Raw genomic sequence first — 16,926 nt, forward strand, 5'->3', positions numbered from 1 at the left:
TCAAAGCGCTTTACCTGAAATTAGCATGGCTATCTTTTATTCAATATTCGACCATACTTGTATGCTTTAAAGTCTATTTTTCCATATTGTTCAGATATATTTGACACGTTGACCGCTTAGATACCATTGGTTTTTTGACAGCTAAAGTATCAATGACTTGTTGTAAGTGTAGAAATTAATGAATAGCGACTGTTAACATATTTGTGACACGTTGAGCGCTCACAAGTAAATACTACCATGACAGTCAACAACTTTTTGACAGTTTAAACGTTTACCTCTCTTTGAGCACCTGGAGTGTATAGCGACTTCTGCTGCTGACTGTACCTTTAGATAAGAATAATGCAGCAACCTATAGAATTAGAACATAACTATGAATTGTCTATGCCTATACATAAATGGTGAAAGTTTGTTTATGAATTACGTTAGTAACCATACTTCAATAAAATGTATTGTTATGGAATGTTATGGCCAGAACTATTAGGTAGAACGTGGTCAATTGGTGTAAGTTTACGCAATAATCTTTGGGCCTATAATGATAATAACGGTACCATTAACCTGAATGAGGTGACGTGATTTCCTATATTTTCCTCGCATCATTACCGCCTGTACTCATTTAACTAATAAAGGGCGAGGAAAGATAAATAACAAATAAAATAAACAAATGTAACTAACAAAACAACTCGAAATGAATAATAAGTAAATAATATATACATTACTACCTGTTACTACTTAACAATTACAATCAACATGATAGTAAAAACTCAGCAACTCAACATTAAATCTAAATAACAGAGACAAAAGATAATTAGAAGATCAAATATATAAAAACGTCAGTTAATAAAATCAAAAAGCAAAACATACTTAGGTATATGCAAACAAAGTCTCGGATCATGTTTAAGGATTAGCGAAGGCAAGTAAAATACTGTTCATCACACTTGCTTGAAAAAGACCTTATTTCATGCAGGTGTACTAAAGGGAAAAGGCCCATAATTGTTCCCGCGGGAAATATGGATTGGGAAAAATAAGCTATAAATCCCTATAGAGCCCTGTTAGTACAAAAACTAAGTACCTAATAGGTTTTATAATCGTAAATCCAAATAAATTACTAAGATGCGTACCTAATTATTTTTAACGTACCTACCTATTTCGGGACGCATTAAAATACCTAGCTGAGTTTTTAAGCCCGTGTCTGTTGTAATATAAATAAATAAATAATAAATAAATAAATATTATAGGACATTCTTACACAGATTGACTAAGTCCCACGGTAAGCTCAAGAAGGCTTGTGTTGTGGGTACCCAGACAACGATATATATATAATATACAAATACTTAAATACATAGAAAACACCCATGACTCAGGAACAAATATCTGTATCACCATACAAATAAATGCCCTTACTGGGATTCGAACCCAGGACCATCGGCTTCGCAGGCAGGGTCACTACCCACTAGGCCAGACCGGTCGTCAAAAATATAACATTGTAACATTAGGTAACCAAATGATTTCAATTAATTTAAACTCGTCCTTCAAAATTAATGCGATGCTCTGTCAATATCATGTGTGATGAAAGTTTAAGATGCGCTTACAAGAGGGGCTGGGGTTTTGCAGCGGTGCCCGCAAGTTTCACCCGCACACAACCCGCGCGCAGCCACTCGCGCTGACGCGCTCAGAAACCGCACTCTGCTGGCAATGAAAAACCAACCGAAGACAGCCACTAATGTTCTCAATATGTGTTTGTAACTATGGCAGTTTCACAACAGTGGTTTATACAATGGTCACCCCCGTCCATGATACTTGCGGACATCACTAGTCAGTATAACAATGTGAACGAACGATTTAACACTTTTAACCATGATAGAACCAAGTGGGAAGTGAACAGTGTTGATGATGATAGTCAAACTAAACCCGTGTATGAACCTGAAGAAAGTGACTATGGATATGATATCGAGGATAAAGTTAGAAATGGTAAGCAAACCCTGTTAACAAACATTTTAAATTAAGAAATAATATCATATATATGAAATATGAAGTAACCGACTGCTACCAGGCTACCACACATAATATTTTATTATTTTTATGTACCTTTTCTTCTTTAATAAGATTTTTAAATACCTAATTTACCTGCTATGTTAAATCATCATAATTCTATTAGGTAATACTTGTAGATTCCAGAGTCAATTGTAGACTTGAACACAGGGCAACAAGATAATAATCTTAAGTTTTTTTTTAAATAATTACTCGAATTACATAAGTTGAAGGATTTAAATGAAATGAATTGAGTAACACGAGAAGAAAAATAGATTGAACCTCGTGGATGAAGGCACAGCAAACTAATGACGACCGGTCTGGCTTAGTGGGTAGTGACCCTGCCTGCGAAGCCGATGGTCCTGGGTTCGAATCCCAGTAAGGGCATTTATTTGTGTGATGAACACTAATATTTGTTCCTGAGTCATGGGTGTTATCTATGTATATAAGTGTGTATTTATCTATATAAGTATGTATATCGTCGCCTAGCACCCATAGTACAAGCTTTGCCTAGTTTGGGGCTAGGTTAGGGTTGCCATAAGTGTGGGGGCTCAGACTGGGACATTTAACGAAAACCGGCCAAGTGCGAGTTGGACTCGCCTTCCAAGGGTTCCGTACATTACACAATTTTCAACAATGTATATTTTGATGTGAAATGTTTAAAAAAGACCCGTAAGGGACGATCAAAAACTAAGTAATAAGTCCGACGCACGCTTGACTGCATATTTCTAATAGGTTTTTCTGTCATCTATAGGTAAGGAACTATTTAGTTTTTTTTTTAATTTTAGTAGTTTCAGAGATAAAGAGGGGAAGTGGTAATTTTTTGTCTATTTACTTAAATTACTTCTAAACTATTAATCTTAAAATTATTAATAAAATATATTTGAGTTTCCCACAGCTCTATCACTTGATATACACCAACACCATATAACACCATATAGTTTGCAAAACTTTGTTTATTAAGTGTCTCATTAGTCATTTACCCCCCAATAAGTGCCCCCTATGTTTAAAATTCATTTTATTTACGTTACATGTCCGTCTTCGGGTTATAGATTGACATAATATATGTGTACCAAATTTCAACTTGACTGTCACAAATAATGTAGGTACCGAAATGAAAACGCGAGCGAAGCGAGCGCGAAATTTTTTCGAGATAATAGTAGGTAGATTTTTAGGATTTCGTACTTCAAAAGGAAAAAAAACGGAGCCCAAATAGGATCACTTTGTTGACCGTCCGGCCGTCTGTCTGTCTCAATGCCCCCTACTAAATAAGTATGATTTATAAACCGGGACAATTTGCTTATGGGCCGGGACACCGGGACATCATGCTTCAAACCAGGACATGTCCCGGCGTACCGGGACGTATGGCAACCCTAGGCTAGGTTGATCTGTGTAAGATGTCCCCAGATATTTATTTATTTATTTAATGGCTCCTCTACACGATGGGCCAGCGCCGGCCACTCCAAGGGATGCAGCCATGCGGTAGAATGAGACAGCAATATCACTTGCTCCTTCTAACGCATAAATGCGTCCCTTGGAGTGGCCGGCGTTGGCCCATCGTGTAGAAGAGCCATAAAACTCAGTTACGGCTCGGCCACGACATTGAGCGACTTGCGACGGCGGCAGCAATAATCATAGGTTAGAGCGAGACACAGCGATCGGACCTTTCTTTCCCCTGTGGTTGTCGCTGCCGCCGTCGCAAGTCGCTCAATGTCGTGGCGGAGCCGTCATGGCTACTAATTTGGGTATTGCATCTCCGATAGTACTATTATTTATTCTGTCTCCGAGCTTTTTGAAGGTGCTTATTTTATAGTCTTGGCCAAACTTAAAGCATTCATTAAAGTTCTATGAAATCTTCACGCTTTCGCACTTGTAACTAAAAATTACACAAATAATAAAGTTACTACAAATCAATTTAAAACAGTTAAAAGTACTTAAATCGAAATAGTAATCTGTGTGGTTTATTATAGGTATTTGAGTTACAATTTCCAATGACAAAAAGTCGAATGGTTTAATGATAAGGCAGTTAGCACGTATAAAATATATTAATGAAGGCAAGGCGAGCAATACCTAACTGGCTCTTGTGCAATTTCAGTATGGGCCATGTGAGTGCCGGTGAAAGTAGCCGATAAAACGTTCAACAGCACTGCCATACTCGATATCAGAAATAACCATTTAATACCATTACAACAATGACACTTAGCAGTTGTTACTTTTGCTCAAATTTAATCAACGATCAACGTCATTGGGGTTCCGTAGCATAATGATCTTAAGCTTGTTTTTTTTTACAAACTGGTTTGGTTCGTTCAGGCTCAAGTAAACTCCTGAACAATAAAAGCGGTTCACTTTGAAAATATAATGTAGGCATAAATTACCCCTTATTCAAAGTTACCCCAGTGCACCTTAGTAAAAACAGATTGATTGTAAAACAGCCGATTTCTCCTCTTGCAGAACGTGTACACGGTTTTTACTAAGACGGGAAGATTTTGCGACAAAACTCAAAAACGTCTTAGAGGGTCTAAGTTCTCTTATAAGTTTTCATTGAAAGTCTTTATAAATAAGCTTACCATGCTTAATGATTAATTTTTTATATTTTTGGGACACACGGTATTCAATTTTTTGTTCCTTTCGGATCAATTATTTCCGAAAATATTTAAATGTGGTTTTAAAATATGGTTTTTGAAGACACCGAATATTAATTTAAAAAGACTTATCAACGATACGCCAGACCGTATGGTTTAATTAAAAAGAAATCCCAATTATTTTTCTACTTTTTATTTCACCACTTTCCCGGCGTGATTGATTTATAAATATACCCATACAAAATTGCAGCATTCTAGCACTAACGGTCAGTGAGCTAAGCGGCGAATGGACAGACAGACCGACAGATGGACATGGAGAAACTATAAGCTTTCCTAGTAGACTACGGAACCCTATAAAAAAGGTCAAGTTTCCCATTGACATATTTCCATTTAAGTTACCATAAAACAAATGAACATTTTAAAACTATTCATAACATTTATACTTCTTTTTTTGGATTAAATTATACAATTAGTTTACTAATGTTATAATAAGAATAATATTTGTTATGTTATGGAACATTGAAGTACCTACCTATTAGATTATACGGAAACGATAAATGTTTATTATAATTATAATATTCCCGCGACAGCACCTTCTAAATCAATCCGATCTGCGTTACGTGAAAAGCTGAATACTAATACCGGGTTAAATCAGAATGACGTATGAGCGAATAAACTTGTAGCAATTTTAGCTCTTTTATTTCTAGCACGGTAGTGTCGACTAACAAACTTGTTTGCGATATGTTGAAGTTTTTATCTTCCCACCCATAAGGTCTATTCTAGCATGATTCACTACAGCGATAGTTGGTCCGTCATGGTGTGCTTGGCGCGTGCACAACCGATCTCCTCTGGCAAGGGCCATTATCACTAAGCTATAAGTGCCATGAAGCACCACGCTATTTACATAAACAAAAACTGTGTAAAACTAAAGCAGGTCAAGATCGAGTCGTATTTTACAGGGGAGGGTCCAAACAAATTTAGAAACAGGTTAATTTGAGATAACACAATGGATTAACCTTTTGAATTGTCATATATGTGTCGTTTAGTTGTTTCTGTTGTTGTTATTCAATGAACCTATAAATTATTCGAATAAGTAAATACCTATCAACTACTTACTCTTTATTATGTATGTATATCACATAACTAGTCAGATGTAGTCTAGTTGTAAGTACGTAGCGTTACATAATTTATTATTGTGTTAGGACACTAACAGTGAACGCTGGTACACTAAACATTAAACGTAAACGTAAATGTAAACGTTGTAATATTTGTTTTGATATATTTATAGCGGTAATGGTTTTTCAAATTAACTCTCAAAGAGTGGAGTATAGTATATAGAAGTTACATTTTAAAAGTTTTATTGATCGCTCGACTAACCGTAAAACATAACCCTGAATTTATTTTTCCCTTGTCAAAGTCTACTTTAACCTAGAATATTTAAGTACTTACCAACTTACTAAATTACTTACTAAATTTGCAGATGACATTTAATAATAGGATGCACTAGTTAACGCCACTTGCACCGTCCCACTAACCCGGGGTTTAGCGATTATAATGGTAAACCAGTGTCGAATCTTATAGGTAACCATGGTATCCCCAGGTTTAACCGGCTAACCATGGGTTAGTGGGATAGTTGAAGTGGCCCGAGTCTTAAAACACCTAACCTTTCCCGAAACTTGTAAAACTTAATTAAAAACCGCATTACTAGTCTCGTGAAACTAATAATTTATTATTATTATCTATACGTTGTTTTTGTCGTTTTTTAATATTAATACAAACAGTTTGTTACCTACGGTACTTAGTAGATGACAGTAAAAAGTAAAATCTTTCAACATTCATTTACTACTAATTGGGACGATTCTAACAAACCCAAACTCAACTCCAGGTTGCCTTGTTTCATCGCCTGGTTCATAAGTAAGTACGGTATCTTCAGTCCCTATTATCAAATTCTTTTGTTTTATAATCTAGGTACCTGAGATGGTTCATGACACGATCACGAAGGATGCCAGAGGATTGCCAAATAAATATTTAAAACGTGTTTTATTTAACATTTACCGTCCATTGGATTTATAGAAATTAGTTATTCCTATACAGAACGTTCCCAAGAAATATCTCGAAAATTTCTCGAGAACAAAGAGAAGTTGGCCTTTAGAATCGTCTGATTGGTTCGAATACCTTACGCATATGTATTAATCACTTACTGTAATAAACTGAAAAAATATGAAATTTGATATTGTTTTGTTTATATGTACCTACTTTCTCAGAAATTTCCGATCAAGTGAACTTTCTCGAGAATCGTTGAGAATTTTCAGGGCAAGAAATTCTCGAACGAGAAATTTCTCTCCGGCACATCACTATACATAACTAACTAACAGTTCAAATAGAATAAAACAGCTTCTAATAAATTGCTACAGCTGTATAAACATTAAATAAAACCGGGCAAGTGCGAGTCGGACTCGCGCACGAAGGGTTCCGTACCATAAAGCAAAAAAAAAAAAGCAAAAAAAAACGGTCACCCATCCAAGTACTGACCACTTCCGACGTTGCTTAACTTTGGTCAAAAATCACGTTTGTTGTATGGGAGCCTCATTTAAATCTCTATTTTATTCTCTTTTTTTTGTATTTGTTGTTATAGCGGCAACAGAAATACATCATCTGTGAAAATTTCAACTGTCTAGCTATCACGGTTCGTGAGATACAGCCTGGTGACAGACGGACGGACGGACGGACGGACGGACGGACGGACAGCGAAGTCTTAGTAATAGGGTCCCGTTTTACCCTTTGGGTACGGAACCCTAAAAAAAGAACACACAGCAACATTACATACACGTTCTGAAACGCTGAGGCATAATTGATGAGGTTGTTAATTACAGTCAAATTACACAATTTAAACAGTTATTATGCGGTAGTATAAGGATCTCTAGAAAGTGTTGATCATCGATTGTAATTAGCGAAGCCAGCCTACCGTCAAGCAAGACAGCGTAGTGTCCGCTCTCCATTCACCTGTAAAAGTAAACTTGATAAATTAATCATTCACTTATCATCAAATACAATGATATACCTATTATTCTAATTAATCTATTTTAAAGCGTAAACATGACAAAATTTCAAAAATAGAAAAATTACCAGAATACAAAATGTCGGATAATCTCATAAATTCTTAAGGGAAGCTATTTCCTGTTTCGAAAGTAGAAAATTTATTTATTTTTCCCTTACTCTATGCAATTCAATGATTATAATATTGTTGACTAAAAGTTATTGTTAGGTATTTTACTAACTAACGTTTTATACACAGTTATTTAACTAGCAATAAAAAGTATAGTGTAGGAAAACATTTTATATATTTATCAGTTATCTCTTACGTACTAAATCCGGGCCACTGCACAATTCGAATAGAATATACAGACTACGGGCCTCTATTCGACATGTTTCACAAATCCACATCTAATCCATTAGGTATACTGAGTAACATGCTATTCACATGACAGTTTTTACATAATGTACATTTGGCTTAAATTTTCCAGATAAAGTACATTTAAGTAAAGAACTGTCTAAAAAGATGAACGAGTCCACCATAACACGAGCCCTATGAACAAATACCTAATCAAGAGACCTAGTGCAATGTTATTATTCACGCAATGATTCACATTGCGCTATTGTTTTTTAACTACATTGATTGTACGATCGATACTACATACAATATTCGAACTAATACAGGGTGACCTTAGGCATTGGACAAACCCTGAAATCCCACGTAGGGTTACTTCTCAGAAATGCTCTAACGGTAATATTTTTTTAATTAGAACAAAAGAGACAATAATAAATTACCAAATAAAGTTATTTCCAATAATCGACAACAAACATACTGTGTACCTACATGGGCAGTGCTTTTGACAATTTGTTTGATAATGTGCGGCAATGATGGTATTTGTCAAAAGTCAGAATCTTTTAATAAAAAAGATACTTAATTAAAACGGTCGAAGAAGGTTTCATACTATTTATTACCTCAGGAGCTACTAACACATAGATAGAGGTTGCTCCAAAGTAAAAAATCGTAATTTGTCTTCGTAACCGCTACACTGATTGTTATGATACTTTGTATACCTACTGATTCTAAATACCCTAATGCATATGTACATTTCGGCGCTGTCCAGTGGCTAGGAGGGACACCCTGTATATATAAAACATGGCACTATTAATGTTAAGTTTATAATCACCTTGTGGCGGTGGGCATTGCGACTGGATATCTAGTCTGCTCTGGAGTCACATAATATATGGTTTATCAATGTCGTACGGGTAAGCTTAACCCGATCCTGATATTGATCCTTTATTGGTCGTAAATAAATTTAATTTATTTTAATTTTTCATATTAACTGCAGGTTTTTAACTTTTTATTTAATAAAAAGAGAATATTTATGAGATATTTGTATATTATGTTACAAGGTTCGAAGTCTCTTTTAGATGGCTACATTAAATGAAATAATAACACTTATCAAAGATAATTTAATATTGTTAAGTAAGTACATGCGGCAGAGACAAATTTCCTATACATCTTCTGCCACAGAATATATAATAGTACTACCGTACAGAAAGGAAACTTCCTACAAACCCGAAGTTTGACAGCGATTCAGGGTCGAATCATGCTATTTCCTTTATAATATATGACACTATCCCTTACTGACTATTTAGCCCCCATTCGCACGACAGCTTTTTCAACGCGCGTTAAAAAAGCATTTGAATCTGTCCGCACTCTAAATTCGATTTAACGACCAAGGCTTAAAGTCGAAAATCCAAAAACGCTCTCGTGTGAATACATACATGGTTATCCATTTGTGCCATTCAAACGCGTTTTTAACGCGCGTTGAAAAAGCTGCCGTGCGAACGGGGCCTTAGGGTTGTCAAAATTCAAGTGATTATTTTATCTGTGGTCGCGCACGCAAAAGGAAGTCAAGTGGTGCCAACCCTAATAAATTATAATATGCCTTTCAGTTTAAAGACTTTCCCCCTTATTTTTAAACGTTTACTAAAGTTGACAAGCCGATAATATACGTTTGTCCCTTTCCAACGTATTGGTATAATGGAAAGGGATAAAAAAATATTATCGGCTTGATAACTTTAGTAAACGTTTATGAATAAGGGGGCTAGAAGAATAAATAGCACGGAAACCTAAAGTTAATTGATAAGTTTCAGGAGCGACACATGCCGCCGGGCTGACGTTGTGGCTCACGATGCTGGGCCTTGCGCGCGCGCAGAGCATCCCGGCAGACTTCGACACACCGCCCTTTAGCACTCTCTACAAGTGGAAGCGTGTCGACTTCGAATTCCCGTCTGAGATGCACCGGCAACATGCAATCGCTACTGGGTAATCTTCATTTTATTCACGCCAGTAAATAGCTACTCCGTCCAAGAGTGAAACTAGAAATAATACCTGTACAAATAAAAAAAAATAGTACGTGAAGGTATTAGAGTACCGTTCCAGCAAAAAACTTCATAAATTCATAAGAAACAATTTGTAATTTAATGTTCATGTTGTATGTACCTACAGAAATCGCAGATGCAAAACAAGTGTTACATGGTTACATGCAAAATTAGTTTTATGGATAATTTAAATTTAATGTTTACTTTCATGGTATGATAAAACCTTCTCTTGTGTGGTAACTCTAATAAAGCCATAACTTAAGTGCAATTTATATTCATATGCGAAGATGTTTGTCTGTATAATTGAAACTAAATTATCCATCTCAGCCATTCTGGAAAATCAGAGACCCATTATTCTAATTCATGTTATAAACACCATCATGAGTCTTTATTGTACCTTAAATCTGCTCTAACTAGTAATTAAATATTGCAACTTAAATTTGTATGACCCACTTACCCACTGGGGGGTATTAAATAGATGGATTGACGGTGTATTTATTAATCATCATGTTTTGACATTTCTCCGAAACCTCATTCGCAAAAAAATAGAAAAGGAAAACTATTACAATGCATTACTTGGATTGTCAGTATCTATAAATATTATACCTTACTATCAATCATCACGTCTTGGTACTTTTATTACAGTCTAGTGACTAACATAACAATTAACTACCCCTCCATATGATTTACAGTGTGTCCTTTTTTTTCAGCGGCAAATCTGCGTACACACACTTTCCTATATTTCTTAGTATTAAAGATTACAATATTAAAATTTAAACTTTTTTATCCTAGCAAATACATCCCCGCGAATGTACTACCCCTGGGCCTCGAGGTGTACGGGTCTCGGGTGTGGGTGACGCTACCGTCCTGGCGGCGCGGCGTGCCGGCCACGCTGGCGACCGTTCCGCGCCTTGGCGGCGTCACCTCCCCGCTCCTCAGGCCTTATCCAGACTGGTCTTTCCACAGAGCATTTGCCAGTAAGTGAATCAGAGATATTATATAAAGAACTATTCACCACACCCGTTCGTAAAGACTCCGTTTAATCTTATATCGCATTTTAGCCACTTTCTTAGCTTCGTTTCGGTATTATACTTATTGACATTTAACCATGGTCTTTTTTTGTTACAGATGAATCTAAAAGCTGTAGAGGGTTGACATCAGTATTTCGAATGAACGTGGATGCCTGCGGGCGACTCTGGGTTCTAGATTCCGGTCAAATTGACTCTCAAGACAGCCCGAAGCAGTTATGTCCTCCGAGTATAGTCGTCTTTGACTTGAGAACAGACACACTCATCGCTAGATACAAAATTCCAAAAAAATATGTGCTACAAGACTCACTCTTCTCTAACATTATCGTGGACACTCGCACTAAAGACTGCTCGGATCTACACGTCTACATAGCAGATACTTGGCGGTTCGGACTCCTAGTGTTCAGACAAAGTGATGCTGCTTTTTGGAGATTCTCTAATCCTATTTTTTATCCCGACCCACTCGCCTCCAACTACACACTTCACGGCCTCAATTTTCATTGGGCAGATGGCATTTTTGGGCTAGCGCTGTCACCTTTGGATTCTTCTGGTAACCGACTGTTATTTTTCCATGCCATGTCGAGCTATAGAGAATTCATCGTATCCACAGCGGTTTTACGGCAGAGCGTGCGGGTTAATGATAGTTGGTCGGATTTTTATCTATTCGGCGAGAGCAGAGGTCTATCTGGACAGTCATCGGCTTCTGCTATAGACAGGCGTGGCGTCATGTTCTACGGTTTGGTCTCCCGAGATACTATAGGCTGTTGGGATACTAATAAGCCTTATAACAAAATGTCGATGGGGGTGGTGGCTGAGAACACAGAGACACTTATATTTCCTAATGATATAAAAGTTGACCAAGAGGAGCAGCAAAGAGTTTGGGTGATATCGAATCGGCTGCCAATGTTTCAAGCGGGTCCTTTGAATCCTTACGACTACAATTATCGTATTCTGTATGCCGACACAATAGAAGCGACAAAGCGAACTGTCTGCAATCCCGACGTGCAGTTTCCTGCGCTCAGCTATAGAGCGTTAAATTAAATTCCCATATAGCCAATAAAATAGCATTGATTTGTCGGTAGTATCTTGATAGATTAAAATTGTATTAAAGAAAACACTACAATGACAATGTTTTTAAACAATATTAAGGAATGCAATATTTTTTGGATTTTGCTATATAGGTATTTATTCTTATTTCATTCTTAAAGTAGATTCTGTAATAGCTTAATAATTATGTGATTGTGATTTACGTATTTTCAGCTTAGATATTTGATACGTTGGTCAAACCTTTACCTTTATATTTTTTTGGTTGAATTTGTTGTATCACGCACACTTTCTTATTATATATCGCAATTATACAGCTCGACCGAGATCCACAATTTAATAGCTCGTACACGTGCGAAATATTAAATTATATAAATGGATCTCTACTTATCCAGGTTCTCTTTATCCAGATTTAACTGTATAAGTATTATTAATAATAAATGTGAACACTATAGACAATACGTTACAAAAACAATTTAAATGATCTTTTTAATAAGAACATGACAAATGAACAACGCCTATCTTACGCATTTCTTGCTTTTGCTTGTAGAAATAAACAGGCGTTATAAATTTTCTATTGGCTGTAGATTGTTTTGATCGCAATAGTTAATTAAATTAATAACAACAATCGTAGCAATAAAAATACTAGTGGCTCTGTGAGCTGTAGACCTCGCGAGCATATCTTATTGGGCACGATGACAATATAGTAAATAAAAAAAAAACAATACGAAAAGTATAAAAAAATACAAAAAGTTATATCCCAGCATATAATTATTAATTACTATACAGGGATACTTATACTGGGGATCGAACCCAGACCTTCTGTGCAAACAAAAAAAGCGAACGTTTGCAAAATACGCCATGATGGTTCTTACTTAAAGTGACGAAATTTAGCTACTCATTCTCAAGTAAAAACTATAAGTATATCTTAATACCTCCAAAACCAGCGAAATAAATTTTCTGAATTTTTGGCCATTTAATCTGTAAACGTGATAGGGAAAGGCTGGAGGCTTTTGAGATGTGGTGCTGGCGTCGATTGGCAAAGGTCAGCTGGACGGAGAAGAAAACAAACGAAGAGGTTTTACGCATGGTAGGAGAGAAGAGGAGTTTGTTGAGAACCATAGAAAACAGAAGAGGGAAGATGCTTGGTCACCTGCTACGACACGACGAATTTATCAAAAATATCATTGAAGGGAAAGTTGAGGCAACAAGACGGAGGGGGAGACCAAGGAGAACGTACATAGATCAAGTAAAGGAAAAGCTCAACGTCGTGTCGTATCAGGCTGTCAAGGAGAAGGCAGAGGACCGACATACATGGAAATCGCTCCACCGACAAGAGTCTAACTCTTAAATGAATGATGAATCTGTAAACATGTCTCAAAAAGAATACACTCTTATGATACCGATACAACTATTTGTTTAAGAGCAAGCTGTCACAACTTTTCCATTTTAAAAAAATTCCAAAAACCGGCTCGACAAAAAAAAATATCGAATCATAGAATTCGATTACAAAATTTCACGAGAATCGGTTAAGAATTGCGACCTGTAGAGGAGAACATCCGGACATACAAAAGCAAAATGCCGGAGTCAAAACGTAGACCTACGCTACGCTTCGGTCAATAAATTTAACAAAAACCTAATTGTATAAACCTATTTTTGAATAACATATCAGGGTTTTTACCTCGCACCACTAAAATCTATTTGATGTTGCATTTTTTATCCGTAGGTTTTTAAGTTTTAATATGTTTGTATATTTCTTTCTTTGTTTTTATCAATAAAGTATTTAAGCTTAAAAAAATTTGCTCATGTATTATTATGCTACAAATAATTAAAATAAAATGACAACATTAATAAATTAATAAACTAGTCTACTTTGTATTATTGTTGAAAATAAAAATTACTCTCTCCGTAGCACCTACATATTAACTAACGGCGCGATTCGGGAAATGAATTAGAGATTCACTAGATATGAAATAGTAAAGAAATGTGACGTTCCATGGCAAAAGGTACCTTATGGCCGTAATAATATTAGAGCGACGTTAATATTAGCGTAAGCGCCAACCGCCATAGGGTACCTTTTGCCGTGGAACGTCACATATCGTTACTATTTCATATCTAGTGAATGTCTAATTCATTTCCCGAATCGCGCCGTTAGGCCTAGTTTACCAAACTAGTTATTTATGAGGTACACTTGTGCAATATTAGTGATTAGTATAGTGTTTCAGCATGAATTGGTTTATTATTATTTGAATCAGATTCCACCATTGGCCTTTGGGTCTATTGCAGACGATTTATAGTGTAACACCGGAGTGACAAATGACCTCTCCACGGACATTACACCGCCTGGGACGCATTTACGAGTAAGGAAACGCAGGGGTGCCCAGCACCTGCATTAATTAAGTACTCTCCCGGCTTCACTGTCTTAAACCACAGGAAAGACGAGCCAATACGTGTGGAGGCAGGTCGGCTGCAGTAATCTGCCGCTTATTTCAGGTTGGACCCTACTCGCGCCTTACGGTAACTCCATCAGTTTTAATTTTGAAGTATCCTTCTCCTAAATCGATTGCAAGCCAATGATGTGGGTATTTAAGTTATCATTGGCATTTTGTAACGATTTTCATCTTGGCTAGGCCCCCAGGCCAAGTGGCTTATTGGATTGAATTTGCTGGGGGCTAAAAATGAGAACTCTAAGATTCAACTCTTCCAAGATATGAAAAAACAGCCAAATGAAACAAGTCATACACAACTAGTTCATCCAAAATATTAACTCTGTACCGTAATGTTTCAGGTGGCACTTTCACTCTGTCACTGCAAAGTAACTTGCTACAACTGTAATACTTTTTTTCTTTATTTTTTTTAATAAAATATTTTGAAGGATAGACTATTCTTCGTTATCATCATTAACGTGTTAAATAGGCAAGTATCGTAACTTTTTTTTACACACCGGCACCTTATTAGGCAGGCCTTAGAAGTGGCTGATCTACGTGTGTTAAATATCCACCCGCCGGCTATACATTCGGGTGGCCGTGGCTGTAGCATTCATAAAGGAGCCGCACCACCTGATGGATAGACGTGTGCTACCAATTCCCTTGAGGATATAAATAACAAGGTAAGAATCATACACGCAAAGTGAAAACTAGTACAGTACCTACCTAATATGAACTAAGTATGTTTACTTAAACATATTATTACTTTAAATGACAGAAACACGAAATAATGATAAATTAACATACATACTAACATATTTACTAAAGTACTGTGCTTATTAATTAAAATTATGGTAGCAGATCAATAAAATTAATATTTTTTCAGCAATAATAGGGTAAATTATGTTGAGTGTGTATAATAATATGCAAATTTGTTGTTATAATTCTTGTTTACGTAATGAATGTGTTACGAAGAGAATAAAGAAAAGTCTTTGGGTATGATATTAATGTTATTATAAAGTTTTTTAGTGGTTTAACTCAAAATATTTTCAAAAAGCACACAATGTTTTTTATTTTTATTTGCCTACAATAGAGCCGATACGTACCATAGTAACTACAAACACCTACAACATGTTAGCTATTGAATTAAGTTATTAATTTAAAAAAAAGGAAATCTTTAAATATGTAGGTAATTATACATAACATAAGTTATAGGTACGTAGAACATAGTGACATGTTTTTGAAATATTTATATGTTTGGTTTCAATTTGTATATTTGTAACTTGTAACCTTGCTACTGACACTTTTTGTTGCGGTAAGTTTATGACGTTTAAATCACAACTCGAAATGACCACAAAATTCAGATCAGTATTTAATTAAGTCAATGGTCAATGTTGCGATATCAACAAGAAATACGATCGACTTATTGGGCGAAGTTCTCGCACTTTAGCCAATATTAATACTTTAGTACAAGATGATTATTTTTTCTGTCATAACATATGCTTAAGTGCATCGTTCGTGCTACCTGAGCTACTACGATTGACCTGCCAGTGTCCACCAGTCGTCCTTTTGCTGAAGGACATTCTTATTATGTATAATGTACCTACGGAATTTGTTATTTATGTATTTAGATGTGGAAGGTTAATCACATGAAAGGTGATTCATAATTAGTTTAAATCTGAGGAAACCTGAAGCTAACTTAAGGCCTTCATTAGCTGTGCCTATAGAGGTCATAAAACTTCCCATCTATAATCTGTATGGGGGAATTAAACACTGTGTATGCCTGTTTGTTAAATAGTAATTTAACATTATGGTATACCTTTTAGCCACTTATGGTATACCTTAAGTTTCTATTAGTTGAAATAATCATCTTGGCGCACGTAGCTAATTATCTTTCGCTTGCGGCTATAAGAAATTAGGTAGGTAGAGATTACGGTAAGTAGTGTAACTACTTGTAGCACTGTATGAAGTTTTACAAATAGGTACAAACATTATATAGAATAACTTAAAGATAACGTAAGAAATATATCGTCGGGTGACAAGCAAAAGTCACTAACTAACGCCATTGAAATTATTGGACAATAAACCGTGTTACAAGTGTAATAAAGTGCATTGTTACTTTAATTTTTTGATAGTTCTTAGTGACTTTTGCTTATCACCCGACGTAGGGAAAAATTTAGTTATTAATTTTCTCAACTCAAAGAATGTGTATCCTCAGACTATATACTCAGGATATGAAAAAAATACATTTAACTATTTTGTTGTTCGAAAGAAAGCGACTTAATGCTATAGGGCAGCGGTCGGCAACCTTTTAGCAGCCAAGGGCCACATAGTAGTTAACGGAGTTGACGCGGGCCGTACTTTGTTAATATTTATGACTGTATGAGACATTGTCGTTTG

General features: G+C 35.9%; 2 protein-coding genes across 2 annotated transcripts in view; both read left to right on the forward strand.

The window, feature by feature from the left end:
* Nucleotides 1–16,926, forward strand: part of LOC134667309 (ubiquitin carboxyl-terminal hydrolase 4) — a 358,087-nt gene that overhangs the window by 120,614 nt on the left and 220,547 nt on the right. The window lies entirely within an intron of this gene.
* On the forward strand, nucleotides 1,602–13,026 carry LOC134667290 (protein yellow-like). The gene is made up of 4 exons (XM_063524632.1): nucleotides 1,602–1,968; nucleotides 9,801–9,972; nucleotides 10,821–11,005; nucleotides 11,157–13,026. The coding sequence occupies exons 1-4, from the start codon at nucleotides 1,746–1,748 to the stop codon at nucleotides 12,095–12,097; spliced, it is 1,521 nt and encodes a 506-aa protein (XP_063380702.1). The 5' UTR covers nucleotides 1,602–1,745; the 3' UTR covers nucleotides 12,098–13,026.

The sequence above is a fragment of the Cydia fagiglandana genome, chromosome 9 (genome assembly GCF_963556715.1).
Source record: "Cydia fagiglandana chromosome 9, ilCydFagi1.1, whole genome shotgun sequence".
Taxonomy (NCBI): domain Eukaryota; kingdom Metazoa; phylum Arthropoda; class Insecta; order Lepidoptera; family Tortricidae; genus Cydia; species Cydia fagiglandana.

Coding starts and splice junctions, on each gene's coding strand:
- LOC134667290 (XM_063524632.1), top strand. CDS start 1,746: ATGGCAGTTTCACAACAGTGGTTTATACAATGGTCACCCCCGTCCATG. Junction 9,973..10,820: donor CAACATGCAATCGCTACTGG/GTAATCTTCATT, acceptor TTTTTATCCTAG/CAAATACATCCCCGCGAATG. Junction 11,006..11,156: donor TTTCCACAGAGCATTTGCCA/GTAAGTGAATCA, acceptor TTTTTGTTACAG/ATGAATCTAAAAGCTGTAGA.